The 21,498-nt window shown below is 35.0% G+C and overlaps 1 protein-coding gene across 3 annotated transcripts in view; it reads left to right on the top strand.

Annotated features, from left to right (window-relative positions):
• The window catches only part of LOC124357437 (NADH-cytochrome b5 reductase 3), a 43,520-nt gene that overhangs the window by 13,183 nt on the left and 8,839 nt on the right, over positions 1–21,498 (top strand). For all 3 annotated transcript variants that reach the window (XM_046809246.1, XM_046809247.1, XM_046809245.1), the window contains exons 4-6: positions 13,481–13,599; positions 15,203–15,407; positions 16,021–16,215. In XM_046809246.1, coding sequence (XP_046665202.1) covers positions 13,481–13,599; positions 15,203–15,407; positions 16,021–16,215 — 519 coding nt within the window. The remainder of the gene's footprint in view (positions 1–13,480; positions 13,600–15,202; positions 15,408–16,020; positions 16,216–21,498) is intronic.

Below are 21,498 nucleotides of genomic sequence, written 5' to 3'. Positions count from 1 at the left end.
TAGACATTTAATTTTTCACCCGAAGTAGAAATAAATAAATAATAAAAAAAAAATAAAATTAAATACCTACAAACCTTTGAATAAAAAATTCCATATCCATTGATTTCATCGTGTTAAAGCGTACTGCAGTGTTAAAAACAATGAGGACTGATCTGATTATTATTTTTTGATTTGAAGTACTTTTAATGTATGTATTGTTTTATCTCGGACTGATCACTCACACTAGTCTATGGATTAAATGTGGCACTTACTGAGGACGTCTATTGCATCTCTGATCACTCAGGCAGTGCATTGTGTATACAGCATTGTCAACAACAAATGATAAACACTGTTCTGATTTTTAATTTTTTGTTCTAAAACACTTCAGTTTCTTCATTACCAAAAATATTTAAAAAATGTATATAGCATATCTTGGTGATAATTTTGGTTCAACCTAACTTCTTAGTTTGATATACATTTATATTTTATAACACAGGGTAGGCCAGAAGTTCAGCAACATAAGAATATTTCCTAATGAACACAGTTTACAGATAAAGTTTCATATAAAATTTGTTTTTAAAACTATATTTACTTATTTTATGGGTTTTTTTCTCATGGGGGTTTACGGGAATGTTATTATTTTTGGCAATAAAAGTTTTAGATTTTATAAAAATACTTTTTAGATATCTCTGTAATTTTATGCAAATACAGTGTCTCTATATAAGATGACAGTGGAATTCTATGCATGTTTTTGTACATATAACAAAACATTAATTCATAATGTTAGTTAAACTTATACAAATGTACAAGGCCATGTGAACTTTAAGAATAGTATAATTGATGAAAGCACACAATTATGAAATATTGAGGTGAAAGTGTAGATAGATTTGCTTTAAAAATTGCTGGTTATGAATTTTGTGAGTTCAGCAATTTTCTACCAGCACATAGTTTTTAATGAAAAGAGTAGTCCTAGCACTAGCAGATCAAAGTAATTTACAAGCCTTGTGTGATGTTCATGACTGTCACTCTGTAAATCTCAATTAAGGGCATTTAATTTTGTCTCTACAGTGTATAGGTAGAGATAGGTAGGTAGGTAGGTAGAGATGCTACCGTGAAAATTCTTAAAACCACAAATGTCTTTCTTCAGCTTTCAGATCAGTCATGATTTAAAAATACACTTTTGTGAAGCAAGAGTATGATGAAGTATTGTTCTTTGAAGAGCTCCTGCAAAGGCACATTCTGTATAAAATATATGAATAAAAATATATGTTGCAATATTGGGATATCATGTGACCATCATAAATTTGAGTCATTAACATTATTTTCTGTCTTGAAAGTAATGATAATATTGTTTTTTACTAATCAATTATTGAGTTTGTTTGATAAGAAACATTTAAAAGCAAAGCAAAATTATCTCATTTGTTTTTTTTTCTTCATTATAGCCTATAACTTATTCTAGATATGGTGTAATCTTTGGCCTGAGTATGAAATCAACTTAGATAAAATTATTAAAAGTTACTGCTGGTAGAACTGTTAATATTATTACAACTTCATTTTGTTCATCCTTGTGGGAATACTGTACGTTAACAGAATAATTCTATTTACACTATTTATAGGGATAAATAACAACAGCAATGTTTTATACTCATTAAAATATTAATACTAAACTGTATATATCACAGAGTGCAGTTTTTAGTTAGCTATGAACTTGATTTAGTAATATATATCTTAACACATGATGTAAAAAGACAAGAGTGTGCTCTTGTGCGTATGGGCAAAGCTACTAGCAGCGAGGTGACATCAGCCAGTTGGCAGATCTGATCATTACACCCGTGAAACTATCCCATTCCATGCTAAAATTGTTATAATTTTTAATGGCTTAGTTCTTTCATTTTAGTCTAGACGTTTGTTAAAAAAAACAACTTACCTATATTTCCTGAGCCAAACATTTAGTTGTACATTTCTACAGTTGTACAATAGGAACTGATTTAGAGTATTACAGTATCCCAAACAATGAAAATTTAGTATGGTAATAAATACAGGCTTGTCAAAAATGCTACAAGATAAATTATAGATTTACATAAACATACATAAAAAGAATCAGGATTTGTTCAATTTGTTTTAAAAGAGAAACTTTTATACAAGGCAATAAGAGTTATTGCAGTAATCATCTATTAAAAAAAACAAGTAGAACAATTTGTATTCAACACAAATTTTTTTTTATACATAAGAGCCCAAACCTTAAACTATTTTTCGACATAGTTTCAATCAGGTGATCAATTCGTCTATACGCTCTTCTTAGAAGGTTCCCGCCAACGAATGTAGCCATGACTCGCACAGCAGTTTTCACTTCATTGTCGGTTTTAAAGCATTGGCCGCCTAGCTCGCAGTTGATGTGCAGGAACAAGTGGTAGTCAGACGGTGCAAGTCCGGGCTGTACGGTGGGAGATCGAACTGCTCCTAACGAAATTGTCGAACCAATGTTAGCGTTTGCAATATTTGAGAAGTACCTCAATTCAGTTTTAATATTTCATATTTGTGTATTTCACCTTTTGGGATTAAATTTATAAAAACTGTAATATTAAAAACAGATTTCAATATAAAACATATTTAATAGTATACTATGTTACAATAGCAGGGCATTGTTTTGAGAAAGGAATCGGAGTGTCACTGCTAACTGAGTGATGTGTGTGTGTGTGTGTGGCTGATCAGTTTTAATTAGCATACCCTTGTCTCTTTATATTATATCAACATAACATGAGAACTAGAAAATATGATTTACTTGCCAGTTTAAGGCTAACATTTGGTAATATAGTAGTATTGTATTTTTATATTTTAGAGAGTTTGACTGAACATGCAAATACTAGGCTGATGTAAAGGAAGTAGTTTATATTTTCCATAAATATTTAGGTAAAACGAGTTTGAGACCCATTGTATTCTTTTAAGAAATCTATAAACTTATTTATATTTATATTCTTTAACATTTCAATTGATTCATTTTTATAAACATTAAAAAAAGAAATAGTACAATTATCTATAATTATCTAACCAGTTAAGAGGAGTTTATACAAAAGTTTAAAATCCTTTTTGTTTCCTTAGTAAAATACTGAATTTGATTGTTTTAGTAGATATTTTGTATGTTAGCTTTATAATTTTGTTAATGTTTTATTATTTTACTTCAAGTAAATTAAAGTAACTAGATATACTTGAAGTTGTAAATATTGATATTCTTATGTATATTTTTGAAAAGAAAATAATAATCACAAAAGTCACTCAATCATAAGTAAATTTCAAATTGTTTATGCTTACTTTTCTATTATGTAAAAATCACATACATTTTGACTGAAGTAAACAACATAAGTACATAATTAACAGTATCATAATTAATTTATTCTCTTCAATGTGAGAATAAATTCAATAGATTTGTTCATTTTAAGTGTGCTGGGAAATAAAAACATGATTAGAAGTTTAACAGTGATAAAAAATCAAATTTTAATTGTAAAACGTTTAGCAGAATTATGGGATCAAGTGAGTGTAATAAATCTACAAACATCGAAATAGAAAGTGATGCGTGTTGTCAGTGTTTACACATATAAAAATATTAACTGATCAATTACTTGAATTATCATCAAATCAAAGTGAACTGAGGATTATAAAAATTAACTTTACTTCAAGACGAGAATATGAGGTTGGCTGGAATATTGATAAACCAAGCAAAATCTATTGGTAATATTTCTACAACCAAGATCGATAATAAACGATCATATGCTGACAAACTTAAGAGAAACCTCTCAAATGTTGATAGTTCAATTACGAGGGGTATCCAAAAAGTAAGTTTCCCTGTTCTGTAAAAAGACGCGTACGTAACACAGCGTGCAGCTGTGGGCGGGGATATGCAGCGCGGTTCGGTTGGCAACAGGTGCGCCGGTCACTGGCCCATTGTTACGCTTCTCAGTCAGTTGCTGCCCAAACATCATGGAGACTCCACTGCGTTCTGCTGCCAGTTGCGAAGTCCGTAGTGTTATTCGTTTCTTGACCGCCAAAAACGAAACTGCCGTTGAAATTCATCGTCAGTTACAGATACAGATACAGATACAGATATACTTTATTCATGATCATTAAGAACAGAATATGTGTCAAATCAAATGTACAGAGAATAAAACATATAAAATACAAGTCAAGCATCAGGTATTTTTGTCTTCTTGCAGCTTCAAAGTACTCCTTGAGGTTGTAGAAAGGGATTTTTGTTCAAGCCACTGTTGAAGCTGGTGTTTCAGGGTCCTTCCTCTAAGACCTTCGAATTGTCTTGGTAGGGAGTTGAATAGTTGACGTCCAATGTAAGATGGTTTTTTTTTTTGTATAGAATGTGGTGCGGTGGGTTGGCAGATAGTAGTTTCTTGCTTGTCGAGTACTGTAACTATGGATGGCATCACATTCTAGGTAGATCAAGGTTGTCAACATGAAGAGTAACAGCTTCAATGTATAATGCCACCACTGTCCGTTATTTTGAGAGCTTTAAATGCTTCACGGCAGCTCTCCCTTGGTTGTAGATTAGCCAGGATTCGTATGGCTCTTTTTTGTAATACTAAAACCCTTTTGAGGTTTCCTTCAGATGTGCCTCCCCATAGGACTAGACCATATCGAATGTGGGCTTCAACTAGTGCATAGTAGGCTGTTCTAGCGATGTTCAGGCCTCCCAACATTTGCATACGTCTGACTACGTATATCCCTGTCCCAATCTGGCTACAAAGTTTGTTGATGTGACTTGTCCAAGCTAGATCAGAGTCTATTGTCATTCCTAATAGTCGTGCTTCCTGTTCCAATTTTATGTTGGGTACATGTGGTACAGGTTCTGTCCTAACGGCTAAAATTTAATTGTATGGACTTTTTAGGATTTATTTTTAGGTCATTTTTGTCAGCATATTCAATTGCTTTTGTTAAGGGTTGTGTTTATGTCATCAGAAAGGTCTTGAGATAGTTTATTTTTCACTATTACAGTAGTATCGTCAGCATACATGACACATTTGTTTCTCAGTGCTGTCATTTATGAATTTAGGAAAGTCATTAGTTAAAAGGATGAACAAGACTGGACCAAGAATTGATCCTTGAGGTACACCCCTTTTGACTGGCAGTGGCTTTGATGTAACTGAGCTTTTTATGTTGTTTTTGAATTTTGCTGTACTTCCACTCTTTGAGTCCGGCCTATTAAATAGTCTTAAACCAATCCAATTCTCTGTGTGCCACTCCAAGAGATTCGAGCTTCTGTAGTATTAACTCATGTCCAAGGCAGTCAAATGCTTTCGAATAGTCGAGGAGAATTGCTGATACATAATTTGAGTCTTCTAGCTGGTCAATAATATATTCAGTTATATCTGTTAAGGCAGTGATTGTAGACCCTACCCTCAAGGAAACCGTGCTGATTGTTGGTAATGAGACTGTGGTTTTTAAGATGAGACATCAGCTGAGAAAGTACTATTTTTTCAATATTTTTGCAAAAGTTTGAGATGTTTGATATTGGTCTGAAGTTGGCAATATCTGTCTTGGATCCTGATTTATGCTTAGGAAAGATTCTTGATTGTTTTAGGGATGAAGGGAATTTTCCCTGTACTAAAGATTTATTTATTAGGTAGGTCAGCGGCACAACAAGTTCCAGGGCACAGTGTTTTACAAATTTAGCTGGAATTTTCATCTATTCCACAGGATAGTGATGGTTTCAAGGAATGTATTACATCTATAAACTGTTGTAGGTGTGATTTCGGTAAAATGAAACATACAAGTATGTTGACTAGGAGGAGTTTTAGGTGATATGAGGTTTTTAGAGCTTTGAGGTTTTTGTTAAGGTTTTGTCTGCTATTTCAGAAAAGAAGGTGTTGAAGTAGGATGCTAGTTTATCAGGTTGGTTTTCTGGTTTTCCGTTAATATCTATAGTCATCAATTCCATATCTGTTGTCTTCTTATTTTTCCTTTCTGAATTGATAACTTCCCACAGAGCTCGGGACTTGTTATGTGCAGAGTCAATGTATTCTGTAGTAGAATTTTGTCTAAGTTTCCTTAAATGTAAGTCATAATTTTGCTTTCTTTGAATCATGTCAAGTTTGTCTTCTGGTTTCCCTGAAAAATCCTAAACTTGTTTAATGCTTCTAGTAGCTCTGTTTTAGTCGGTTTGCTAACTGATCGAATATAGTTTTGGGCTTGTAATTTGCTTTTGATCTTGATTTTTTTCTTTGGGCATATTTTCTTCAAGAGTACCTCTGATTATTCTTTGGAAGTTGTTATAAGAAATGTCAATATCAGCACTGCTGTATACAGTAATCCAATCTTCTTTGTTGAAGGATTCGCTTTAGGGAGTTTTAAGTTGTCCTGAGAGTAATTTCTCTTATATATTGAGGGCAGAGTTATCTTGTTTTCTTTCTGATATGTAAGTTTAAGGTAAGTGTTTGCGCAGTATGGTCAGAGAGTCCTGTTTCAGAAACCGAGAATTGGATTAGCTGGTCATCTATATTAGTACAAATACAATCTATTGAAGTAGAAGTCATGGCCGTAAATTCTAGTTGCAGGTAAGGGGAGTTCTTCTTATATTTATGGGTCAGTAATTCCTCTTCAAAGTCTTCTGGTGTCCGCATGGTCTTCATCCAGTCTATCAATATTTATGTCCCCCATAACAATTACTGATTTTGATTGTGTTTGCGCATAGTCACAAGAAATATTAGATATTGATTTTATTGATGACTCTGCTGGACCTCCTGGTGATCTATAAATTCCTAGTAGGTAAAACAGGTGGTTACCACAATTTACAGAGATCATGGCTGCTTCACATACAAATTGTCTGCAGAGACTCGAAACATCTATATTCGTTGTTTTCATTTCTGTTAAAACATTCTTGAAGATGGCTACTCCTCCCAATTTCTGTTCTTCTCTACTGAAGTTTGCTAACAGTGAGTATCCAGTTATATTAGTATTTCTCAGTTTTGATGAATTTAATCCATGTTCAGTCAGAATTAAGAGAGATGGTTTAGTTTCTTGTAGGAGTTGGGTTAAATGTTCTGTTTTATTAAGTTGTGTCAAGTGTATGGTGAACATGTTATGTCCGTTCAGATGGTCCGTCGTTGGCGTGCAATGTTTTTGGAAGGAAGAGAAAATGTTCATGACGATGAGCGTAGTGGCCGACCGGCCAATTCTCGGCAACCTGACGTCATTAATGCTGTACGAGCAGTTATTGACAATGATAAGCGAGTGACTCTCGATGAAATTATGGATAAACTGCCGTCAAGTGTTGAAGTTAGCCGGTCATCTGTGCACAATATCATGACAGAAGATCTTCAGCTTGCAAAAGTGTGTGCAAGATGGGTGCCTCGCTTATTGAGCAATGCCCATAAACAACAACGAATGGCTGCTGCCCAGTCTTTCTTGCGATTGTTTGACGATGAAGATGAAAACCTTTTCAGTAGAATAGTCACTGGTGATGAAACATGGATTCACCACTCAACTCCAGAGACCAAACGCCAGAGTATGGTGTGGCAAAAAAAAGGAGAGGCAGCTCCTCAAAAAGCCAAAGTTTTTGAGTCGGCAGGAAAGGTAATGGCTACAGTTTTTTTGGGACTGCCGTGGAGTGTTATTGATTGACTATCTTCCTCGTGGCGAAACCATAAATGCAGAAAGGTATTGTGAAGTTCTCACCAGACTTCGGCGGGCAATACAGAATAAACGGCGCGGACTTTTGTCGCGCACGGTTCTGCTTATTCAAGATAACGCCCGACCACACGCTGCTCGTGCAACAATGGAACTTTTGAGGAAATTTAAGTGGGATGTTTTTGGTCATCCTCCATACTCACCAGATCTTGCGCCTAGCGATTTTCATCTGTTTCCGGAGCTGAAAAGACACCTTGGCGGTCGGCGATTTGCCAACAGCGATGACCTTCAAAATGAGGTGGATACTTGGCTTAAAAATTTGGCGGGTGAATTTTGTGATGCTGGAATAAAAAAACTACTTCCTAGATACCAAGAGTGCTTAGAAAGGGATGGTAACTATGTCGAAAAATAAGGTATGATGTAAAAAGTTGAATAAATGTGTTTCAGTTATTTTTTGAGTCTTTTTAACTTTTTTATAATTAATGGAAACTTACTTTTTGGATACCCCTCGTATATACAAAAATCATGAAAGAAATTATAGTAAGCCTAGGCCCCATTAATGTTAGACAGGAATATTTATCCGGACGTTATCTCTATAAACGAAAATTGGTTAATGGAAGCAGAAGTTCATCTCTGTATACCGATTAGATATAAAATTGTAATTTTTTTCTGTAGAATCATGTTTGGACATGGTTGTTGGCTATTTTTGGTTAAGTTGAATTATTCCTTTAGATTTAATGTTCTAGACTTAAAAATTTGTTGCACAGAAAAATTTTTTGAGGTAACTGTAACAGACATGCCAAAGTTAAATACAATTGTAGTTTCAGTTTACCGAACGTACTCGTCCCAATGTTTATTCAGACACACTTGATGATCTTACCATATATTTGCTTAAATTACTTAAAAAAATTTTATTTATGGAGACTTAAATATCAATATGGATAGAGGGCACAAAACACAATATTTTTTAGTTCTAGAGATCAATAGACTTCATTTCTTTAAATGACAAGTCTACAAGAGGGCCTACTTGCATTGATAACATATTAAGAAATACTCGAGACATTTGTACATCTTTTGAAGTAGTAAAATCCCTTCTCTCGGATCATGAAAGATTAATGCTGACAGCTAAGTATACTTCTGTATTGGACAATAATAATTGTGCGAATGAAACCTTCTCTTATAGGCTACTAAATGATGACGGTTTACGTAGTCTTAGGTATAGGTTCGTAAATTAGTTTGGGTGCAAGGATTAATCAATTTAATCAGGTTGAACAAGCTACAGACTATTTTATTAGTATAGTAACTGATAATTTAATGAGTTTTGTCCAATATTAACTAAATCTAGAAACCGTAATAATGGTGTATTGACATGCCTCACACATGTTTCATCACCAGTAATGATACGATCGAGAAGTTCGTTACCATGTTTGTTGTATTCACCAAGGAAAGTTAATGATGCAACAAGTCTTTGTTATTAGTGATCTTCCGTAAGGGTTTTTGGAACCCACCTGGCACAAAATTTGTGGTATCCAAGCTTCCATACAACAATTCCATGAAGTAAACTTTGTGAAATTTATGGGAAATGTTATGAGAGTTCAGTCATTGTGAAATAGCGATTGCAACAGACTTTGTCATTGATTTTTAACATCAAATCTTCAGTCACTAGGCTTGGCCGACTGCTACGACTACCGTCATGAACACTGGTGCAGCCATTTTCAAAGTCAATACACCACTGCCTTATTCTGCTTTCAGTTATTATTCCATTTCCATACACTTCACACAGTTAGCGATAGATTTCAATTGGTTTATGGTTTTTTGCCGACAAAAACCTTATCACTGTGCGCACTTCATAAGTGGTGGGATTTTTAATTACAGCACACATTTTAAATGAGAAAAGTAAACGAGATACGGACCACGTGTGACTACAGTTCGATGCTACTGAACGCCAGACTTTTTTGACACCAAGATTGTGGTTGTAGCCTCGTCCACTGTTACACTATTCAAAAACGTCTTGATACTTTCTGGATAGCCTTCGTATTTTTCTTGGGAGGATACAGTTTTTACTTTAGTCCATCCTGTAGTAACAATGTTAACCTCTGAGAGGAGAGATTCCCAGCCTCATCTGTTTCTGTGGGTTGAAGACTAGATTCTCAAGGTTTGTTGTGTTGGACATTATGGGACTGTGATTGGCTAGAAGTATTCACCAATTTGTGTTGACTCAATGCCCAATTTCTCATAAATAATACTTTGAACAAACCACTGCAAAAAATGTGGAGTATACTTCATAATCAACTGATATTAAATAGAATGAAATAATGAGATCGAGTAGGGTACGATAAGCGGACCCGGTTTTTTATATCGAAGAATGTAATCATTGATACCTAATATTCGCATCTCAAATCCTAGACTATCAATCGATATAAAAGTATCTACAGTCCTCAATAACAATCATATGTTTTAAATTAAAATATGACTTTAATATTTACAGTGATCAAACAAATTATTATAACCAAAATTAGGAAAACTGAAGACTACCATATTTGCTCCTCTCACAGTTACAGTTGTTTCTTTCCCACAAATTTCACATAATGGGTTTTTCGGTACAAGTCCAACATGTTGAAGTGACAAAAAACATCTTATCATCTTTCAAAGCAATGTCGTTTATTTTTCTAAAATTGACTGTCATTTTTAATAATCAAATGTTACCTATATATAATTGAAATATTTCATTACGAGTATTATTTGAAAGTGTTTACAGCTGTTGATGTAGATTATTTAAGTTAATTGTTCAAAATAATTAATCAGTATCGATTGATTATATCGATGGTTATGATTAAGTAATATCATTTGCCAATTCCGATATAAAAAACCGGGTCCACTTATCGTACCCTACCCATCAGATCAAATAATGTGAATACAAGAATATCTGAGTTCTTAGACTTACACAGCCATTCTGTGACTATTTTGCAACTGAAAATTGCACTATTTAACTTAATTGGAAGACATTCTAGATTGCTGGACAAGTTTCTATCATCATGTTGCATTTGATATTATAGCTAAATTGTGTTGTTATGCTAGTTGTTTTTTCTAGAATATTAATTAACCCGGGATCACTCGCACCCTTCAAAATCACGTCATCACTCGCGCGTTAGATTTTTTTAAACAAATGATATTTGTGGGTTTTTTCAAATAAAACGCAGTATATTTGTTCTAAATCTTGTATATATTGAAACAAACTATTTTTAAACAATTAAATAGGCACTTTACTATTTAAACATTTTTTAAATATAATATTCGTATGCTTATTTACTAATAAAAATACATATTCTTATACAATTTTAAATTATTCCTATTTTATATTGTTAAAGAATATATGTTCTCTATTCCATGTTGTCTTCCCTTTCTCTGCATTGCTGGCAAGTAAGTGTCCTTGCAGTGTGCTCCTTGCAGATGGCAGACGTACAGACGTGACACTGGTGTTGGGTGAACCGGTTTCTTCCGCAGGGGACAAAAGGCACAGCGCCGTTTAGTGTTGTTTTGGTTCTGTCTAGGTGGCGGCGGCGGCGGCGGTGGAAATTGGCCCACTCGCTGGATCTTTTGCTTAAGTCCAATAGAAAGGTTGGTGAGGGAGACTCTCCTTTCAAGGTGTGGCGTCGCTAGAGACCTGGCGAGCTGGGTCAGGTAGAAACGTCTTGTTAAGTTCTCCTGTGTATTTGCTTTGTATATAATTTGAGAGTTTATTCCTCCTATATTCAACAAAGCGAAGAATAGTGTCAACGGCCACCTGTTGCTGATTCGAGAGACATTGTACTCACTTTTGAGTCGATCCACAACATCAACGCCTCCTTTAGTATGATTATAAAAGGTAATTACTTCAGGCTTGCTGCTGGTTTCATCAATTGTATCGTCTTTGTGCATTGTTGAAAGCATAAGCACATTTTTACCCTTTTTTGGCACATATGATGCCAGAAGACATTTGTTGGGTGGTTTCCCAAATGCAAAAACTGAACTACCTATTGGACGCCCTTCAATGGAGCTCTGTTGGAAGTTGAGGTTTGTTTTTTCTTATAGTGCCGACTATGGTCAATCTATGATTCATAAACAAGTTGTTGGCTAACGGTACACTGGTAAAGAAATTATCCATAGTGACATTCTGCCCTGTTCTGTCAATGGGCTCTATAAGGCGCATTACAACACTATGAGCATCATTTGGTACAAAAAACGGTCCATGAGGTTGCTTTGCCAAATAAACCTCTAGCTTTGCTGTGTAAAATGTTCTGGCATCACAAAGTGCGTACACTTTGATGCCATATTTAGCAGGTTTATTTGGTATATAAACCCTAAATTTGCAACTACCCCGAAAAGCCTCCAGCATCTCGTCTACCGTTGCATACTCGCTTATAGTGTATGCATCTGTACATTTTTGAACAAATGTCTCAAAAACTTTACGGATTGGGGCTAAATTGTCTTCTGCTTTTCGAGCAACCCTGGTAGTTTTGTCATGAAATCTTAAGGCTTGAACCATTATTTGGAAACGCCTTTTTGAAATTACGGCTTAAAAAAATTCTGGGATGGTGCCATCATCTTTCCACAGCTCATCTATATTGATATGATTCCCTTTCTTCACTCCCGCCATGTAGAGAACGCCAAAAAATGCTTTCATCTCAATGATGTCTGTTTGGGAAATATCTCTCACACCACGGCTATATGACTGGCTCATAACTGTAAGATGTTGGTTTGTATAGAGCACTATTTCTTCAATCAAATTATCAGGGAAATAAAATCCCCAGCAATCTACAACATTATTCAAGCCTTTGGCTACATTTTTCACTCCAGGCAACCTAGTTACAATGTTTTCTCTAGATGTCTTAGTACTCATTGACACTGGTTTGTGTACATACCAAGTAGTAAATCTATCTTTACCAGTGTAAACACTAGCATTTAAATTTGGATTTCTTAGGGGTGCACCTACTTGTTGAACACGCTGGTCTGCAGGCAGCAACTCTTGGGCTAATTCTTCGCCCGACTGCTCAGAATTAGGGTGCAACTCTTGGGCTAGTTCTTCCCCTGAGTGCTCAGAATCAGTGCTCGGAGGTTGATATTCTGGCTCCAAATCTGTGTCCGATAACACCTCTGGTGGCAGTTCATCGTCCTGTTCACTTATGTCATTCTCTTCTTCCAGCCAAGCCAGAATTCGAAAATCACGTTCACCTTCCATAATTTCAAAGTCCACAGAACTAAACTATCAATATAACAATAAGTGAACACTAAAAATCACCATAGTTCGAATACAACAAGTGTGCAAACACTCGCGTCTTTAGAAAAAAATTTAACAACGGCAGTTACACGCTCGCGTGTTAGATTCACACTGACAGGCGTGCACCCCCCACTTTCACTTCCTGTTGTGACCCCCACCACCACCGCTTACCCTCACAGTGGTACCAACTCTTAATTGGAAAAGTCCCACAAACGCAAAGAAGAGTTTATAATGGTGTACATAGATATTTACCAATGTTGTACTTAAAAATGTTAAAACCGTTAGAATTTATCTAACTCGCGAGTGATGCCGGGTTAAATGGTTTTCTTTGTATCACATTGTTTATCAAAACATCAAGTTTTCAGATTGTTTTTGTTTTTAATGATTATTATAATTCAATCGTATTAGTATAATGTATATGTAGAGGATTAAAATTGATTAACAATGTTATAGTTTCTCAACACATACAACACAATTTGGTAATGAACAACAATTAATTACGAACATCAATTGAAAGAATCAATAATTTGTCTTGAATCATAGTCCTCATCTTGTTATTCATTGTGAGACAACCTGTGTGATATTGTGTTAAATATTGCTCTGTGGTTCTTACAGGGTTGCCTATTGGTCAGCACATCTTCCTGTCAGCTACAATCGATAATGAACCAGTGATACGCTCTTACACTCCAGTCACGTCCGATGATGATGTGGGCTACATGGATCTGGTCATCAAGGTGAGTCTCTAGATCTGTGTTTCTTCCTGTCTTCTACACTCCAGTCACGTCCGATGATGATGTGGGCTACATGGATCTGGTCATCAAGGTGAGTCTCTAGATCTGTGTTTCTTCGTGTCTTCTACACTCCAGTCACGTCCGATGATGATGTGGGCTACATAGATCTGGTCATCAAGGTGAGTCTCTAGATCTGTGTTTCTTCCTGTCTTCTACACTCCAGTCACGTCCGATGATGATGTGGGCTACATGGATCTGGTCATCAAGGTAAGTCTCTAGATCTTTCTTCCTGTCTTCTAAACTCTAGTCACGTCCGATGATGATGTGGGCTACATGGATCTGGTCATCAAGGTAAGTCTCTATATCTGTGTTTCTTCCTGTCTTCTACAATCCAGTCACGTCCGATGATGATGTGGGCTACATAGATCTGGTTATCAAGGTGAGTCTCTATATCTGTGTTTCTTCCTGTCTTCTACACTCCAGTCACGTCCGATGATGATGTGGGCTACATAGATCTGGTCATCAAGGTGAGTCTCTAGATCTGTGTTTCTTCCTGTCTTCTACACTCCAGTCACGTCCGATGATGATGTGGACTACATAGATCTGGTCATCAAGGTGAGTCTCTAGATCTGTGTTTCTTCCTGTCTTCTACACTCCAGTCACGTCCGATGATGATGTGGGCTACATGGATCTAGTCATCAAGGTGAGTCTCTAGATCTTTCTTCCTGTCTTCTACACTCCAGTCACGTCCGATGATGATGTGGGCTACATAGATCTGGTCATCAAGGTGAGTCTCTAGATTTTTGTTTCTTCCTGTCTTCTAAACTCTAGTCACGCCCGATGATGATGTGGGCTACATGGATCTGGTCATCAAGGTGAGTCTCTATATCTGTGTTTCTTCCTGTCTTCTACACTCCAGTCACGTCCGATGATGATGTGGGCTACATAGATCTGGTCATCAAGGTGAGTCTCTAGATCTGTGTTTCTTCCTGTCTTCTACACTCCAGTCACGTCCGATGATGATGTGGACTACATAGATCTGGTCATCAAGGTGAGTCTCTAGATCGGTGTTTCTTCCTGTCTTCTAAACTCTAGTCACGTCCGATGATGATGTGGGCTACATAGATCTAGTCATCAAGGTGAGTCTCTAGATCTGTGTTTCTTCCTGTCTTCTAAACTCTAGTCACGTCCGATGATGATGTGGGCTACATGGATCTAGTCATGAAGGTGAGTCTCTAGATCTGTGTTTCTTCCTGTTTGGTTGTACTCATATATCCCACTACCTACCCGAATATTTTGATAAAGTACTATGAAGTTGATGACCCTAAAATATTTAAATCGTAAGGCAAACAGATTGATTAGTTTTCACTATTTATTCTGAAGCAGAAATTAAAACTGACATGTAGTTTTTTCAGTCTGTAATTGTAAAGAGATCACCCTCTTTTGTAAGAATCTACATTACTAAAGAAAATTAAGATGTTTTTTCTGATAAAGAGTTTAGTACAAGTAGAACTATTTTATTAACAAAAACAAAAAAATGTATTAGATATCTAGGAGCTGATAAAATATTTTTACCACAGTTATTTACATAGAATAATTTTTTCAGGTTTATCTGAAGGATGTTCATCCCAAGTTCCCAGCTGGAGGCAAGATGAGCCAGTATCTGAATGACATGAAAGTGGGAGATAGTATTGATGTGCGTGGACCCAGTGGCCGCCTGAAGTATCTGGGAAGTGGTAGATTCTCCCTCAAGCTGCTACGGAAGGACCCTCCTCGCATTGTTACTGTCAATAAAGTTGCTATGATTGCTGGTAAATTAGCTTTTATCATTCTGTTAATTTTTGGTTACCTGTAATGATATAAAAATTGAACCTATGTAAAAGAAATTACAATGATTATCTGTAAAAAGAAAATATGTAGCTTTATGTAATAGTTTTAACATGCTGTTAACTGTCTAAAACGTGAATATGTATATGTTTTTATAAAATGTTTTTATTTTGAAGTAAATATTGAAAATCTGATTTCTTCTTAGTTCAGTGGAGGTTGTGTCACTTTTATGAAACCTTTTCATTATATAAATTTTGAACGTCTTTTTAATTTGCATTTGTCAAGAAAGGAGCAGTACCTTTTAAATAATAAATATTAATAATGTTATCATTAAAACTACTTTACTTTTTATAATCTGATTGTGTGCCAAAAATTACCACGTATATGCTCTATTACTACACCTAATGATCATTTTAAACTTAATATACTGTGTATCCCTGGATGTTTTGTTTTGCAATATTCCTGTAATGGAAGTTTTAATATGAATTGTACTATTCAGATCTGACAACATCATGAGTCACTAGCACTTCCAATATTTCATAATATTTGAAATGAGTTGTATCATAAACAAAAATGAATGAAAAGTGAATATTGCAGGAGGCACTGGTATTACACCCATGCTACAGCTTATCCGACACATCACCAAAGACTCTCATGATACCACCAAGATGGCTCTGCTGTTTGCCAATCAGACAGAGAAGGACATCCTGCTACGGGATGAGCTGGAGGAGGTTGTTAGCAAACACGGTGCACAGTTCAAGCTCTGGTACACGGTCGACACTCCCTCTGAAGGTAACACATATTTTACCAGCATTCACGATTGCTATTGCTATTGCTACTTGTAATACATAATACATAGTAGTAGTGTTTACAATGTTTTCTCTAGAAATAAAGCAACTTCTCAGGCTAATCAATGTGACAAGAATTTCAGTAAATTTATATTATAGTTAACTATCACTAAAGTGGGTTTGTATCATACAATCAACATTTTCCAACTGCCTAAATATTTAATGATATAACAGTAAGTTATTTGCGTATCTTTATATATATTTTTATTTAAAACCAAGTAGGTGTCTGCTCTACACAAACTAGTAAGTCTGAAGGAAACAGGATATTTCTGGAAATTTACTATTGTTTAGTGGTACAAAATCGGTAACTCCGGGTTTCGAAATATGCAATCTGATCTCTTCCTCAGATGGATAACTAACCTAACACATAACTACAGTCTAGGTTAAAATAAGAAATAAAACCAGAGCACTGTGACATGCATATTTCAGGAATTACATCAAAAAAGATGTGTGTCTAATTCATGCACACTATTACTTAAACATGCACATAATAAAAACAAAATACTAATTATTGAAACTGAATTAAAGAATACAGGTCATAATACATCTGCCCTGCTGCTCTGAACTACCAACCACCTAAAACTGACTAGAAGCCAATAGTAAATGGGGATCGTCACGGCAGAAAAAAGATGGCATCAAATCAGGAAATAGAGTGGGCTTTTTATATTGTATGTTTTTTTTTAGATAAAGCAAGACCGTATTAAATATTTTAACAGTTGAACCTTAGGCCTATAACAATTTATTTGCTCTGTATATTGGCTATGTAAGGTGATTAAAAAGATTTTTTTAAAGCATGAAGATATTGCTGAACATAAATATATTAAAATTAAATAGAAAAACATTGGAAATTGGGAATAAACTGCATTGCGGAATAATGCACAAACAAACATTATATGACAGGTTACACTACGTTTACATTGGTTATTTATAATGAGTAAATTGTAACTAATAAGTTCGGTAAAAATTTGCATAAATATTTACTTTGTAGGAATGTGAAATTCATACTAAAAGCTATAAAGGAGAAACTGTAATATTGTACTTACAAAACTGTATTTCTATAAAATAAATGAATTGGAGTCATATAATCAAATTGTTATAATATACAAAACACAAAATACACATAAAATATTGCATATAAAATAAAAAAAACACTCAAATTATATTGTTCTTGGTAAAATTATAAATATTGAAAAATCAGACTTAATTATGGTTCATTTATTTTGATTAAAACAGGTCCATCATTAACATCCATGTCCTCAATACTTTCTTCCTCTTTAACCCTTTGGATGCCAACGTACCGGTATTACGGCCGTCGGCTACTCAACTGAAAATCGCCAACGGCCGTATATAGGTACGTCACGTTTTTTCACCTGTAATTTTCTTATAGTTCATCTTATTGCCGCGAAATTTTTGGACTAATTGATAGTCGATTAGTTGCTTTGCAACCACAAAGTAGTTAATTCGTTTATGGGACTGTTTGTTTTGGTCGTATTTGAGCTTCGCAGCTGTTGAATTGTTTGGTCGAGATTGAGGTTACGTTCGTGTTGCTATGCGTTGTTTACGTTTGTAATTCTCTCATTACTTTTGTTGTTAGGGCATTTTTACTATGCCCCTTTTATTAGATTCATTGGTACTTTGGGATTATACAGACCACACCCAGACATGAATCGTTATTTGACATTTAGCTTCAACTGATTAATAGATTAGCGTTTAGAACAATATTTCGTCGATATAAAACAGGGAATTTGTCTTATCGCAAACCCCTCCCCATCCTCAGACAGTTGACATTTTAGCTTCTACTGATTACTAGATTAGCGTAGTAGAACAATATTTCGTCGATATAAAACAGGAATTGTCTTATCGCAAACCCCTCCCCATCCTCAGGACAGTTGACATTTTTAGCTTCTACTGATTACTAGATTAGCGTAGAACAAATTTTTCGTCAGTATAAAACAGGGAATTGTCTTATCGCAAACCCCTCCCCATCCACAGACAGAGGTCAAAGTCGAGCTCGGTTGTAGTAGATAACGTGATTGCAGAGTCTCGCCGCCCGTTCGCTTTGTTGTACTTTCGTATTTTACCCCTACATTTCTCCAAACACAAAAATTCAACAAAAACAAACATTACCAAACAAAAACTAAACTCTTTATTGAAAAAAAAAAACACACAAAACTTGTCATTATTCTTGATCAAACTCCGCCACCCAAAATGCGAGTGCCTCGGCCGAAGGTGCTTTCCGAAGCTCGCGCTGATGTCAACGAAAGAAAAACATCCCTCGAGATAGTATCTATCAGTAAATATAATTCTAGAGGGGTTGATCAGAAATATAAATTGAATTGTAATGGAAAGGCAATTATGTACCGTGCAAAAAACTTAAATAATCATGTGATGCCGCGCGGCCCTGCCGTAATCGGGATTCTCGAGAAAGATAAGATAACAGCGACCACAATACCGATCACAATACCTGGAAATGCTTGTTGATTGATGGAATGTTAGTTCTGTTACTCAAATACATCGTTTTAATAATGTTCTAAGTTCATTTGAAAAAAAGTTTAAGCGAATCTGACCTCATTAACAATTGATAATCTTTGTAAGTTTGTAATTTTGTAATTAAAAAGTTGTTTTTTCGTTCTACAATGTTTGTTTATAATATATCTATAAATTTATATTTTTGTGTTCTTCATAGTGGTGTGGTTGGTATAATCCCAAAGTACGATTTGTATAGTGTCAAATATTGATTTGTGAATATAGTGTAACATTACATACAACGTCCATGCAAATTACAAAAACTGTGCCCGTGTCACATTTAGTGAAAAAAATCATAACTGGACTTCTATATAAGGTAGGCTTTTGAAATTTTGTAATTAGGTTAAGGGGTTAGATATCGTTTACTAGGATATAACAGGAAAATCAGCATACATTTTCTTTTAAACCACTTATTTGTGCTAAAAAAAAATGTTTTTTGGAAATTTTAATTTTTTTTTCTTAATTTTTAACTTTTTTTAAAAGTTTAAATTACATTTATGCAACTAAAATTTACCAACAGAACAAGGGCATTTCATAAGCAAAATAATGGTAAAAAAATCATCAATATCTGTTAAAAAATAAGAAAGAAAGTTATGATACATTTAGTGAAAGCTTACAAAACTGCTGTAAATGCCCTTGGCGTTTCTGGGTAGTACTTTTGGAAAATGGGCTGGCATCCAAAGGGTTACTGTCCACAGTATCAAAATCGATTGCACTTGAAAATGAAGTATTCATATTATTATTAACAAATCCATCAAAATGTAGATTGTCTGGATTAGCCCTTATAACAAACAACTATACCACAACTCAGTAAAAACAAATTAAAACACCATTAGAATAACAACAGTTTGCTTCAAACTCGAAAAAAACTTTGTTTACCAACATACACACGATTTAGCAGCTGATTAAAACGAACATGTATATAGGCGTATATTGTGATGTCACAGGTCATACGCGAAATGCTTCCTAGCTAACTGTCGATTGTTACACTTATCAACAATAATGACAAAGTGCTTTGTCTAGTCCCAACAGTCAAAAGGAACATGGACCTGCTCTCTTAAGGATGTTTTGAGAACTAATTCTTCGCTGTTTCAAAAGTAAAGGTTTTTGCGTTTATAGACGCTATGCACGTTTAAAGCTTCATCAGTTCCTTGATTGAAAGCACTAGCAATGCTGGGAGGGATAAAAATCTTATCATTAATCCATTGCGGATCACTGACGAGCTTGGCTCGTCACACAGCGGCCGGGTCTGCTTTTCAATTTCCCTCCAAATAGTTCTCTTAATGTCTGATGGATAGGGCGATCGTCTTCACTTTTCAACTAAGAGTATTTAACAACGGTCTACGTTTAGAGTTTTCAAAAGTTTTATAAATATCCTACAGATCGCAGTTGTATGTCGAAGTTGAAAAATCATTCATATGAGTTTACTCTCTGCTTTTTAGTGCTTCTGATTGGGTGTTTTCCTCAGTTGTTATTATAATACTTTTGAGTTTAGTGACACAATGAAAAGACGCAGACGCACATGTTGGCGGGTTTAGTGTAGACAATGGCCCGGATGTTGTAATCGCTTCGCCTGAGCCGCTTTATTTAGACTATGATAACCTTGCTCGCGTGTTATCGTTCCTACATCACGGATACCCCAGCAGGCCCATGTTCCATCTGAACGAATACCTTCACAGCTGAATTTACTAGTATACGTTAGCGAGCGATACTGTGGCGCACCATTGCTGTTCGTGCGGCCGCTGACCGTAAATTAATTTGTGTCCGCTGGTGCCCGCGCACCAAAAAAATACGATCTGCAATGGGTTAATGAATGAAACACAAATAAATTAATCAATCAATAAAGAAAAATTTTACTACATCACTTTATTTATGACTAGTGGCCTTTGATTTATAAACACATTATGTCACATAACTAAGCAGCTGTGGTAGTTTAAAATAATTTATGTACAGCTGCAGAACTGAACATAAGTTACACAAAGACATATAAATCTAAAGCATATAATTTAAGAAATGGTCTGAAACAACTGAACTCTGTGAGATACTGAATCCCTAAACATCAATCTCCAATTACCTACACACATGAATGTCTATGACACATGATTTGTTGCTAAAACTTTAACCTAGTGTAGGCTGCATCAATCCTGTGGTGATCTTTGATACAAGCAAAACTTAGCACATTGTTAAATTACAAAATAAATTCCTTAAAACTCTTATTGAATATATACACTGCTAGTAAAATTTATCTCTTATTATAAAATAAATCATTAAATACAGTTATGAACATTTCACTAAGGAGAAATAGTGCCAAGTAATTAATTATATTAATTAATTTTTTTAATTGATGAAAACTTGTAATCTCATACAAAAAGTATCTATGTATAGTTCCATAATTTCTTCTAAGCTCACCCTTAACCTCAATGTAGATCTAATTGTCTCACACCAATTTTACTGATTACTCCTTCCACGCTTATGGAACATTATGATTCACATAACATGATGAAATAGTAAACAAAATTGCTTTAAAAATAAGTAAAGATGTGTAGTCAAGTTAATAAAAATAACATAACTGCAAAGATGTGTTGCACATTCCAATAATTATTGTGACTGATAATAATTGTCCTCCTCTCTACCAAACCTGTTCCACCAGTTGTTATAGAGGCAAATTAATAAAAGTAGAGATTTGAATCAAGCACGGAGG

The sequence above is a fragment of the Homalodisca vitripennis genome, chromosome 3 (genome assembly GCF_021130785.1).
Source record: "Homalodisca vitripennis isolate AUS2020 chromosome 3, UT_GWSS_2.1, whole genome shotgun sequence".
Taxonomy (NCBI): domain Eukaryota; kingdom Metazoa; phylum Arthropoda; class Insecta; order Hemiptera; family Cicadellidae; genus Homalodisca; species Homalodisca vitripennis.
The sequence above is the reverse complement of the archived record's forward strand: the minus strand, read 5'-3'. Positions and strand labels throughout refer to the sequence as shown.